The sequence below is a fragment of the Leucoraja erinacea genome, chromosome 29, assembly GCF_028641065.1.
Source record: "Leucoraja erinacea ecotype New England chromosome 29, Leri_hhj_1, whole genome shotgun sequence".
NCBI classification, from domain to species: domain Eukaryota; kingdom Metazoa; phylum Chordata; class Chondrichthyes; order Rajiformes; family Rajidae; genus Leucoraja; species Leucoraja erinaceus.
In genome coordinates this window covers 5,539,222-5,551,721 of record NC_073405.1, presented here as the reverse complement: position 1 = coordinate 5,551,721, position 12,500 = coordinate 5,539,222, and the positions used below count along the sequence as shown (strand labels likewise).

The 12,500-nt window shown below is 50.1% G+C and overlaps 1 protein-coding gene across 1 annotated transcript in view; it reads left to right on the top strand.

The window, feature by feature from the left end:
- LOC129710928 (F-BAR domain only protein 2-like) overlaps nucleotides 1-12,500 on the top strand; it is a 68,822-nt gene that overhangs the window by 18,501 nt on the left and 37,821 nt on the right. Inside the window, exons 2-5 of the mRNA XM_055658235.1 lie at nucleotides 5,665-5,756; nucleotides 8,606-8,680; nucleotides 10,275-10,416; nucleotides 11,108-11,260. Coding sequence (XP_055514210.1) covers nucleotides 5,665-5,756; nucleotides 8,606-8,680; nucleotides 10,275-10,416; nucleotides 11,108-11,260 — 462 coding nt within the window. The remainder of the gene's footprint in view (nucleotides 1-5,664; nucleotides 5,757-8,605; nucleotides 8,681-10,274; nucleotides 10,417-11,107; nucleotides 11,261-12,500) is intronic.

Below are 12,500 nucleotides of genomic sequence, written 5' to 3'. Positions count from 1 at the left end.
AACCGGAGCACCCGGAGAAAACCCACACGGTCACGGAGAGAACGTACAAACTCCGTGCAGTCAGCAAACCCGAGGTCAGGGTCGATCCCCGGGTCTCTGGCGCTGTGAGGCAGCAACTCTACCGCTGCGCCACCGTGCCACCCATCTCTCCAGGTTCCTGCCGCGCCCTCTCTTGCTGGAAGGCTGTGCCAGAACTCTTCCTGCCAAACTGACAAACTTCAGCAGGGATGCCATCTGCTCCTGTGTCCTCCTTGATTTTCCACCAAGCAGCCAGAACACAGAAAGATTAAAAATAAAATGAGTGGAGCAGTGTAAATTGGGCTGTGTGCAGTTAGCAAATTATTTCTTTCATGTGTGGGTGTGTGTGTGTGTGTCGGGGAAGATGGGAAAGCATTTATATGCCAGGGAGAGAGAAAGTGACCTTTCAGTTTTGGGAAAGGAAGGAAAATCTGCTTCATATCAGTCATGAGACCCATCTCTGAGCCTCTCTGCCAATTTTCTAAAGCACTCCTGACACTCCTGAGTTGAGATCCTTCACTCAAATGTCATATCTTACAATGTAGAAAGGGACCATCAGGCCCATACTGTCTTTCATATAAGTTTATAACATATTTGGGGTGCCATGGTGGTGCAGTGGTACAGTTGCTGCCGTACACCGCCCGAGACCCAGGTTCGATCCTGACTGCGGGTGCTGTCTGTACGGAGTTTGCACGTTCTCCCCGTGACCTGCGCGGGTCTTCTCTGAGATCTCCGGTTTCCTCCCGCACTCCAAAGACGTGCAGGTTTGTTGGTTAATTGGCCTTGGTGTAAATGTAAATTGCCCTGAGTGTGTGTAGGAGAGTGTTAGTGTGCGGGGATCGCTGGTCGGAGCAGACTCGGTGGGGCCGAAGGGCCTGTTTCTGCTTTGTATCTCTAAACTAAACTCATAGGAGTAGAATGAGGGCATTCAGTCCATTGAGCCAACTCCGCCATTCAACCGTGGCTGATCTATCTTTCCCTCTCAAACCCATTCTCCTGCCTTCTCCCCGAAACCGGGCTACCTGGTTAGGACTACCATAATATTCACCTCCAAGGCAACCTGGAATCTGTTCCCCAAAATGAGTGCTACAGGAATACTTTTTTTTTCAACTGAAGGATATATAAATAAAAGTGACAGTTCAAAAGAGACTTTCTTAACCTGAGTTTTTGCACCTGGGAGGAAGCGAGTTTTTTTAATTTTGGTTAACCAAAATAAGAAATGCAACTTCGATGAATCAAAGTCTCCACTTTTATTAGCAGTAAAAGTGACTGTGGAGTATTCAGGTTGTGATATCCACCTATTCCACTAGTGTCCCCTGAGGAATGAAAATCTGTTGTCCTCGCCTGTTGCCGATGTAGATGTGATTCCCCTTCTCCCCGCAACCTCCGACACCTGTACACACGGTTTGCTAAAAGCTTGCTGTCTGTCGTGAGTTAAGTAGGTCCATGCAACTTATACACTTGCCTGGAGCGGGCACCATTCAATAGCAACTTCCAAAACATGGCGCCTCTTGCGATACCGGCTCAGTCGACTATTTCTGTACAGTTTGCGAATGGTGGGCATGCTTAGGGGTGGCAATACTCTACTGGACTGTTTGTAGGAAAAGAATATCTCTGTGCGTTTACCCAAACTATTCGTCTCATTGGTTTTGGTTTTAGTTTTAGAGATATACAGTGCGTAAACAGCCCCCTCGGCCCACTGAGTCCGCGCTGACCAGCGATCCCCGCACATCAACACTTGCTACCTTGCACACAATAGACAATAGACAATAGATGCAGGAGTAGGCCATTCGGCCCTTCGAGCCAGCACCACCATTCAATGTGATCATGGCTGATCATCCCCAATCAGTACCCCGTTCCTGCCTTCTCCCCATATCCCCTGACTCCGCTATTTTTAAGAGCCCGATCTAGCTCCCTCTTGAAAGCATCCAGGGAACCCGCCTCCACTGCCCTCTGAGGCAGAGAATTCCACAGACTCACCACTCTTTGTGAGAAAAAGTGTTTCCTCGTCTCTGTTCTAAATGGCTTACTCCTTATTCTTAAACTGTGGCCCCTGGTTCTGGACTCCCCCAACATTGGGAACATGTTTCCTGCCTCTAGCGTGTCCAAGCCCTTAACGATCTTATATATTTCAATGAGATATCCTCTCATCCTTCTAAACTCCAGAGTGTACAAGCCCAGCTGCTCCATTCTCTCAGCAGATGACAGTCCCGCCATCCCGGGAATTAACCTTGTAAACCTACGCTGCACTCCCTCAATAGCAAAGACACTAAGGACAATTTCACATTTATACCAAACCAATGAACCTACAAACCTGTACGTCTTTGGAGTGTGGGAGGAAACCGAAGATCTCGGAGAAAACCCACGCCGGTCAGGGGGAGAACGTGCAAACTCCGTACAGACAGCACACGTAGTCGGGATCGAACCCAGATCTCCGGATATACATTCGCTGTAAGGCAGCAACTCTACCGCTGCGCCACCGTGATTATGCTGATGGCCTTGCCGAGGCAGCGTGAAGTAAAATTGAAGGAATAACAGGGACTTTGACTTCCGTCTATGGAGGACAGACAAGGGCAGATTTTAACATAACACCTGAACGATAGCATCTCTGCCTGCTGTTCCTCAGTACAACTTGGAACGATTGCCTGGATTAGCTTCTTGCCAAAGCGCTTGGTGTCAAAACACTGCAATGCACCAAAACAAAGAGTTGCGATGGAGAGAGCAAAATGGAGGTGCATCAGGTAAATTGTGTCGGAAGGAACTGCAGATACTGGTTTAAATTGAAGATAGACACAAAGTGCTGGAGTAACTCAGCGGGACAGGCAGCGTCTCTGGAGAGAAGGAATGGAACGTACAAACTCCATACAGACAGCACCCGTGGTCAGGATCGAACCCGGGTCTCTGGCGCTGTGAGGCAGCAACTCTACCGCTGCACCACCATGACACCTCAAATAAGTTATAAACTTATATGAAAGACAGTATTGGCCTGATGGTACCCCTCTTCAGTCCTCAACCTGAAACGTCACCCATCCAGAGACGCTGCCTGTCCCGCTGAGTTACTCCAGCATTTTGTGTCTGTCTTGCATCAGATTAATTGTTGGAGTGGGAGAAATTAAATTCCTTAGGCCTTTAAATCCTGAATTTGTAATAAAGGGTGGCGATCTCATTGAAACTTGTACAAATCTTGTTGCGTTTGACTGGGGAGGTGCAGTAATGGCGGTTTTCACTGGCAGGGGTGTCTAGAACCAGAAATGGGGTCAACTTTTACAATACAATAACGTTTATTTGTCATTTGAACCCTCACATGAAGTTCAAACGAAATTTGGTTTCTGCAGTCATACAAGAAATCATACATCTCCTCCTCACTGTGATGGAAGGCAAAGTCCTGTCTCTCCCCTGCTCTCCATTCCTCTCTCGAAGTCAAACTCAAAGCCCCCGGCGGGCGCTAGCAAGTCCGCGGCCACTTAAAGCAGCGCCGGGCGATGTAAGGCCCTGCTCCAGGTCACTCTCAACCCCGCAATTCGGGCGGGAGATGTCGCCGTTGCCGGTGCCCCGCAAAGCGGTCTCCCACCGGGGACCCGCGAGCTCCCGGTGTCACCATCCACCGGAGTTAGGTCGCAGCAGCGCGCCACCGCAGCTCTCCACGCTCCGAACTCTCCACGCTCCGAACTCTCCACGCTCCGAAGCTGGCCAACTCCACGATGGTAGGTCCGCAGCTCCGCAGGATCCGTGACTTGAGCCCCCAGGTCGTTCCGGTTGGAGGCCGCTCCACGGTGCTAGGCCCCAACGGCAACGGAGACCCGACAGGGAAAAGGTCGAGTCCCCGTACAGGGAAGAGATCTAAAAGATGGTGGTGAATCTGCGAAACTCTCCAACCAAGAATGCTCTGGATGTTCAATTGGTCAGGCAGCACAGAAACAGCCCCTTTGGCCCAACATGTCACCTTCACAAGTTATAGTTGGGCCATTCGGCCCTTCGAGTCTACACCGCCATTCAATCATGGCCGAACTCTGCCTCCTAATCCCATTTTCCTGCCTTCTCCCCATAACCCTTGACACCCGTTCTAATCTAGAATTTATCTATCTCTGCGTTAAAAACATCCATTGACTTGGCCTCCACAGCCCTCTATGGTGATGAGTTCCACGGATTAACTACCCTCTGATCAAGATGCCCTATCTCTGCTAATACCTGCATTCGCCCAAGTTTGGCCCAGATCCCTCTCTGCCGCCCCTCGCCATGCACCCGTCCAAGTGCCTTTTAAATTCGGTTGCAGTACATTCCTCAACTACCTCCTCTGTCATCTCGTGAGATAGTTCCATATTAGACCCAGTTGCCGGCTGCGTTACTAGCAAAGCTGAATTACGTTATTTTTTTAGTTTTGATACCGGTGGATGTTGGGGTTGTGCAGCCAGAAACAATCAGCCGTGAACCTGTTATTGAGTGGTGAGCAGGGACAAGGCACAGAATGGCCCCCTCCCACGTCCTCTGTTGACCAGGGAGAGGACTTGTGGTCACACCAGGCAGCTTGCCGTACAGGTTGGAGAATTGACCAGAACTGTTCCTTTACCATAATCTTAACATTACAGAACGTTGACCTTTGGTGATAGGAAGGAACTGCAGATGTGGGTGAATGCCAAAGATAAACGCAAAGTGCTGGAGTATCTCAGCGGGTCAGGCAGCATCTCTGGGGAGAAAGGATGGGTAACGTTTCGGTTCGGGACCCCTTCTTCAGACTCTAGGAGACCTGAAAGCTTTTCCTGCAGGGATGCTGCATGACCTGCTGCGTTACTCCAGCATTTTGCTGTTGTAGTTTTGAGGAAGTTGTGTAAAATGGTTCAGCTTCCCTTAACCAGTCTGCAAAGTGGAAGGAAAACAATGCACAGACAGGAACTGACATCGGCCTGAATAAAGACGGGGTCACCTGCACAGTTGCACGAAGAGCCACTCTCACCATCAATGAGCAGTGACTCTGCAAGAACGTCCAATACATTCAGAAGTGATAGGAGCAGAATTAGGCCATTCGGCCCATCAAGTCTACTCCGCCATTCAATCGTGGCTGATCGATCTCTCCCTCTCAACCCCATTCTCCTGCCTTCTCCCCGTAACCCCTGACACCCGTACTAATCAAGAATCTATCTATCCCTGCCTTAAATATATCCACTGACTTGGCCCCCACAGCCTTCTGTGGCAATGAATTCCACAGATTCACCAACCTCTGACTAAAGAAATTCCTCCTCATCTCCTTCCTAAAGAAACCTCCTTTTATTCTGAGGTTATGACCTCTGGTCCTAGACTCTCCCACTAGTGGAAACATCCTCTCCACATCCACTCAATCCAGGCCTTTCAGTATTTGGTAAGTTTCAATGAGGCCCCCCACCTTCCCCCTCATCCTTCGAAACTCCAGCGGGTACAAGCCCCGTGCCGTCAAACGCTCATCGTGTGTTAACCCACTAATTCCTGGGATCATTCCCGTAAATCTCCTCTGGGACTCTCTCCAGCGGCAGCACGTCCTTCCTGAGATATGGGGCCGAATGCATTCATGTTGGTCTGGTTCTGTGTGCAGGTTGAACTGGGCAGACTGGGGCTTGTTGGGTTTGGGGGGGGGGAGGAGGTTGTATTAACAGGTTTTCACCTTGCCCGATGCAGGGGGAGAAGAACAATGGCTTTGACGTCCTCTACCACAACATGAAACACGGGCAGGTCTCGGTCAAAGAGTTGGCGGACTTCATCAGGGAAAGGTGAGTCTGTCCCAAAACATCAGGTGCGAGCGCCCCACTTGATCATCCCTGTCACCTGGAGCTCTTCCAGAGGGGTGGTTGTGAAGGTAGAGTGGATGTCTCCACCTGTGGAAGAATAGACAATAGACAATAGGTGCAGGAGTAGGCCATTCGGCCCACCGAGCCAGCACCGCCATTCAATGTGATCATGGCTGATCATCCCCAATCAGTACCCCGTTCCTGCCTTCTCCCCATATCCCCTGACTCTGCTATTTTTAAGAGCCCTATTCAGCTCTCTCTTGAAAGCATCCAGAGAACCGGCCTCCACCGCCCTCCGAGGCAGAGAATTCCACAGACTCACCACTCTCTGTGAGAAAAAGTGTTTCCTCGTCTCTGTTCTAAATGGCTTACCCCTTATTCTTAAACTGTGGCCCCTGGTTCTGGACTCCCCCAACATCGGGAACATGTTTCCTGCCTCTAGTGTGTCCAAACCCTTAATAATCTTATATGTTTCAATAAGATCCTCTCTCATCCTTCTAAACTCCAGAGTGTACAAGCCCAGCTGCTTCATTCTCTCAGCATATGACAGTCCCGCCATCCCGGGAATTGACCTTGTAAACCTATGCTGCACTCCCTCAATAGCAAGAATATCCTTCCTCAAATTAGGGGACCAAAACTGCACACATCATCTAGGACTAGAGGGTACAGCCTCAGAATTGAAGGATGCTCCTTTTGGAAGGAGATGAGGAGGAATTTCTATAGTCAGAGGGTGGTGAATCTGTGGAATTCATTGCCACACAAGGCTGCGGAGGCCAAGTCAATGGATATTTTTAAGGCAGAGATAGATTGATTATTGATATGTACGGGTGTCAGAGGTTATGGGGAGAATGCAGGACAATTGGTTAGGAGGGGGAGACATATCAGCCATGATAGAATGCAGAGTAGACTTGATGGGCTGAATGGCCTAATTCTGCTCCTCTCACTTATGAGCTGGTGGCCGCCAGAGAATACCTTCCCCTCAGCTAGCAGTGATCCATCCCACCTTTTCCTTGAGCTTCTTCCCCTTTGATCTGTCGTGTTCACACTTTACCCATCCATGTCTCTATGTCTCACTCTTCCCCGACTCTCAGTCAGAAGAAGGGTCTCGACCCAAAATGTCACCTATTCCCTTCGCTCCATAGATGCTGTCTCACCCGCTGAGTTTCTCCAGCATTTTTGTCCACCCTGCTTCAGATTGGTCTGTTGGCCTTGAACTCAGAAATGGAAATGTAACAGCATAAAGAAACTGCTTCGATGGCCCAGGTTCTGGTGAAGAATCACAGAACAACCTTGGTTCCTTAATTCCTCCAGTTTGATGACCTCGAAAAGATCATCCACACATTTATCACCTTGCCCCCACCTACATCAAAAGTCTGCTGACCCACCACATCACCTCCAGGTCCCTCAGATCGGCCGACTTGGGGTTGCCGAACATCCCGCGGTCTAGGCATAAGCTCAGGAAAAACCGCACCTTTACGGTTGCAGCTCCTAGAATTTGGAACAGCATCCCCCCTTCCCATCAGAACTGCCCCCTCCATCGACTCCTGTAAGTCGAGATTTAAAACTCATCTTTACTCTCAAGCCTTTCTTGCCATCCTCTGAGGGAGGGCTATATAACCATATAATAACCATATAACAATTACAGCACGGAAACAGGCCATCTCGGCCCTACAAGTCCGTGCCGAACAAATGTTTTTTTTCCCCTTAGTCCCATATTCCCCCTAAACTTCTGTCCCTTAATTCTGAAGTCATGTCCTCTTGTTTGAATCTTCCCTATTCTCAAAGGGAAAAGCTTGTCCACATCAACTCTGTCTATCCCTCTCATCATTTTAAAGACCTCTATCAGGTCCCCCCTTAACCTTCTGCGCTCCAGAGAATAAAGACCTAACTTATTCAACCTATCTCTGTAACTTAGTTGTTGAAACCCAGGCAACATTCTAGTAAATCTCCTCTGTACTCTCTCTAATTTGTTGACATCCTTCCTATAATTGGGAATGTAGTGATGTATGTACTTAATCTATGAACCAATGTTGTATAACGTTAGTACCTCCACTAATGTAAAGCACTTTGGTCAACGAGAGTTGTTTTTTAAATGTGCTATAGAAATATAAGTGACTTGACTTGACTTGAAAGTGACTTAAGCCACGGATGTGACTTCAGAGAGACTTTAGAGATACAGCGTGGAAACAGGCCTTTCCAACCATCGAGTTTAAGCTGACCAGCGATCGCCCCGTACATTGTCTCTCTGTGCGTAGGATAGAACTAGTGTGAATGGGTGAAGTGTAGATGGAGACAATGGTTTGCGTGATGTACTGGGCTACGTCCACGTATCTCTGTGGTTCCCCGAGGCCTTGGATGGAGCTGTTCCCAAACCATGCTGTGTTGCATCCCAATAAAGTGTAGACACGCCTGCTTGAGTAACTTGAACGTGAAGTGATGAGCGATGGATTTTACGCTGAGTTTTTATCGTTAAGATGTTACAGGGCCGCACAGTGGTGCAGCGGTAGAGTTGTTACCTCACAGCGCCAGAGACCCGGGGTTCGACCCTGACTAAGGCTGCTGTCTGTATGGAGTTTGTACGTTCTCCCTCGTGACCGTGTGGGTTTTCTCCGGGTGCTCCGGTTTCCTCCCACACTCCAACGCTCGTACAGGTTTGTAGGTTAATTGGCTTCTATAAAATTGCAAATTGTCCCTGGCGCAGTAGGAAAGTGCGGAGATTGTTGGCCGGTGCGTTCTCGGTGGGCCGAAGGGCCTGTTTATCGCGGTGTATCCCTAAACTAAACTAAACTAAACTGTTTCTTGGTATTTACCAATGCGTCTCGTTGTGGCAGAGCGCTGATTGAGGAATCCTACTCCAAGTCCATGGCCAAGCTGTCTAAGATGGTGAGCACTAACGGAACGCTGGGGTGAGTTCTGCCACTTCCTCCTTCCCCTATATAGAAGTGGGCAAGTGACCTTAAGACCACTGTCTGGGCTTCTTGTCGTGTGTGTGGTCTTTTGTGCCATTTAGCTGCTTCTTCCAATGCATCCTGACTTCATAGGTGATAGGAGCAAAATCTAATCCATTTTGCCCATCAAGCCTACTCTGCCATTCCATCATGGCTGCTCTTTCTCTCCCTCCCAACCCCATTCTCCTGCCATCTCCCCATAACACCCAACACCCTAATCAAAAATCCATCTATCTCTGCCTTAAAAATATCCACTGACTTGGCCTCTACAGCCTACTGTGGCAGAATTCCACAGATTCACCACCCTCTGACTAAACAAATTCCTTCTCATGTCATAAGGGATAGGAGTAGAATTAGGCCATTCGGCCCATCAAGTCTACTCCGCCATTCAATCATGGCTGATCTATCTCTCCCTCCTAACCCCATTCTTCCTGCCTTCTCCCCATAACCCCTGACACCCGGACTAATCAAGAAATCCTCATCCCCTTTCAAAAGAAACGTCCTTTAATCCTGAGGCTGTGACCTCTGATCCTAGCCTCTCCCACTGGTGGAAACATCCTTTCCACATCCATTCTGCCCAAGCCTTTCGGTAAGCTTCCATGAGGTCCCCACTCATCCATCTAAACCCCAGCGAATACAGGTCCAGTGCCGTCCATAACATTCATCATATGTTAACCCGATCGTGTCTGGGATAATTCTCGTGGACCTCCTCTGGACCTTCTCCAGTGCCAGCTCATCCATCTCCAGATATGGCTCCAGTGTTGCTCTATTGCCCCAATGTCCAGCGTGCCAGGGTCGTCTTGTGGTCAGTGTGTCTTCAGTCCCATGTGGGTGGGAGTTTATTGTCACATACGTGGTGCCAACGCTCCGTGAGATTATTTTTCTTACAAACAGTCCAGTAGAGTATTGCCATAACACCCAAGCCCCGATTAGCAAGTGTACTAGAAATAGTGCCATGCAAGAGGCGCCATGTTTTATGATGCCATTTTCAAAGTCCGCGCTCTGGTTGTTATGAGCGGTGCCCGATCCAGTGGCTTCCCCTGCAGGCCGTGCGCTCCACAGTGGCTCCCCCTGCAGGCCGCGGTCCCCCAGGTGTTGTGTTGGCCCGCGGTGCCTGCCTACCGCGTATGTGAACGATAGAATGGTAGCCAAACGTTCAGGACCACGCTCTGGTTCTCATGCTTCAAGATGGTGTCCAAACCAGGCAACTATTTGCGTGCTAACCACGGAAGCAGATCTACAGACACACAGTACAATAGCTACATCTGTACACTGTAAATGACTCGATCGTAATCATGCATTGTCTTTCCGCTGACTGGATAGCACGCAACATGAAGCTTTTCATTGTACCTCAGTACACGTGACAATCAACTAAACTGAGACTGAGCGGTGCCAGTCCCAGGCTGGTGCGGGCCTCCTGCCATCCCATTCCTCGCACGCCACGTTCTTCTCTAAGTCGCTCTAAGCCCGCCGTGTTCCCACCCAGCGCGTACAGCCGGTAGCTACGGCCGTTCGGGAGCCGCGCGGGCAGTAACGCTGCAGGTTTTTGCAGGACCTTTGCTCCGATGTGGGAGGTGTTTCGTATTTCGGTCGACAAGTTAGCGCTGTGTCACCTGGAGCTGGTGCGGAAACTGCACGATCTGATCAAGGAGATGAGCCGATTCAACGAGGAGCAGGCCAAAGTGCACAGGAAGGTGAGCGAGAATAATGGCCTCATGCCCTTTATGGCTACCGCTCCCCCGCGACCCACCCCGACCCACCCCCGACCCACCCCCGACCCAATCCCGATCCACCCTGACCCTCCCCCGACACACCCCGACCCACCCCCGACCCAATCCCGATCCACCCTGACCCTCCCCCGACCCACCCCCGACACACCCCGACCCACCCCCGACACACCCTGACCCACCCCCGACACACCCCGACCCACCCCCGACCCACCCCCGACACACCCTGACCCACCCCCGACACACCCCCGACCCACCCCCGACCCACCCCCGACCCACCACGACCACGGCAGAACTCATCTCGAGACTGGAGCACCTGGAGCAACCAACTTGGTTACAGGGACTTTGTGGAAATATAAACACAGGCAGAGGTCAGGCTCAAACTTGCGTCGCTGGAGCTGTGTGGCAGCAGCACTACCTGCTGTGTCGTTCTTCCAGTTTGCTTGGCACTGAATGCTGAGCATTTAAAATTGCTGCTGGACTTTCGGCTAATGAATGACCCAAATCAGCAAAGTTAGACACCAATATTTTATACATGTGTAGAGTGGACATAATGTTAGCAATGTCTCCCCCTCTCCCACTTCTCTCCCTCTCCCCCTCTCCCCTTCTCTCTCCCACTCTCCCCTACTCTCTCTGTCCCCCCTTCTCTCTCTCCCAGACAAAGGAGGAGGTCTCGGGAACATTGGAAGCGGTCCAGAATATGCAGTCCAGTGTCCAGCTGCTGCAGAAATGCAAGGACAATTATCACAGCAAGTGGTTGGAATGGGACAGGCTGAAAAAGGACAGAGCTACACAGAAAGAAGTTGATAAGGTAACTGGTGCCGTGTGGGAATGAATGAGTGAATGAATGAATAAGTTTATTGGCTATGTTTTCACATACAAGGAATTTGCCTTGGTGCTCTGCCCGCAAGTGACATGACATACATTGACAGTTAGGAATGACACATAAAACATTAAACACTAATAATAAAACATTATCGATTAAAATACCAGAGCAAAAGGAGGCTACAGACTTTTGGTTGTTGAGTAGAGCTACTACTCGTGGAAAAAAGTTGTGTTTATGTCTGGCTGTGCACTTCCTGGCCCTTGCAGTGTACAGTTCATCTGCAGAAGGAACTGCAGATGCTGGTTTACACCGAAGATAGACACGAAATGCCGGAGTAACTCAGCAGGAGAGGCAGCATCTCTGGAGAAAAGGAATGGGTGACGTTTCAAGTCGAGGCCCTTCTTCAGATTGAGAGTCGGGGGAAGAGGGAAACTAGAGGTGTGAACAGGTGCAGAAGAAATCGGAGCCGGCACCGATGACCAAGGAGAGGTGGAGCCCACAATGGTCCATTGTTGGCTGCGGGAGAGGCGATAACGAGGGGGTACTAACAGTGAAACTATGAGGCCCACTAGGGTGGCGGAGAGAGAGAGAGAGAGAGAGAGAGAGAGAGGGAACTTGAAATTAGAGGCATCAATATTCATACCGCTGGGTTGTAAGTTGTGGCTCGGCGATCAGTGGGTCGACTTTGCCTCCTGTGGCTGGGACTGTGGAACTCTGGCCCGCCCAGAGCTGGCAGATCCATTCCCATAGCCGACCTTGCGGGCAGGTATCTCGGCACCTGGGTGCCCTAGGCGGAAAGTTCCGGAACCGTCGCCCACCTCTGGGAGGCCGTGACCTCTGCTGGTCCAGCAAAAGAGATAATCCAGAAAGACTCTAGAACCAAGGGTGCAGGAAACTCGGCGGCTCAGTTTAGTTCGTTTAGATCAGTTTATTCTATTGTCATTCTACCGAGGTACAGTGAAAAGCTTGTTGTTGCGTGCTAACTAGTCAGCAGGAAGAGGTGGACCTCTACTAAAGATAATCTAGCGTCAGATCAGATTCAGATTCAGATTCAATTTAATTGTCATTGTCAGTGTACAGTACAGACACAACGAAATGCATTTAGCATCTCCCTTGAAGAGCGACATAGCAAACGATTTGAATAAATAATAATAAGGCCCTGGGGGGGGGGGGGGGGGGGGGGGGTGGTTGGCAGTCACCGAGGTACGTTGTTGAGTAGAGTGAC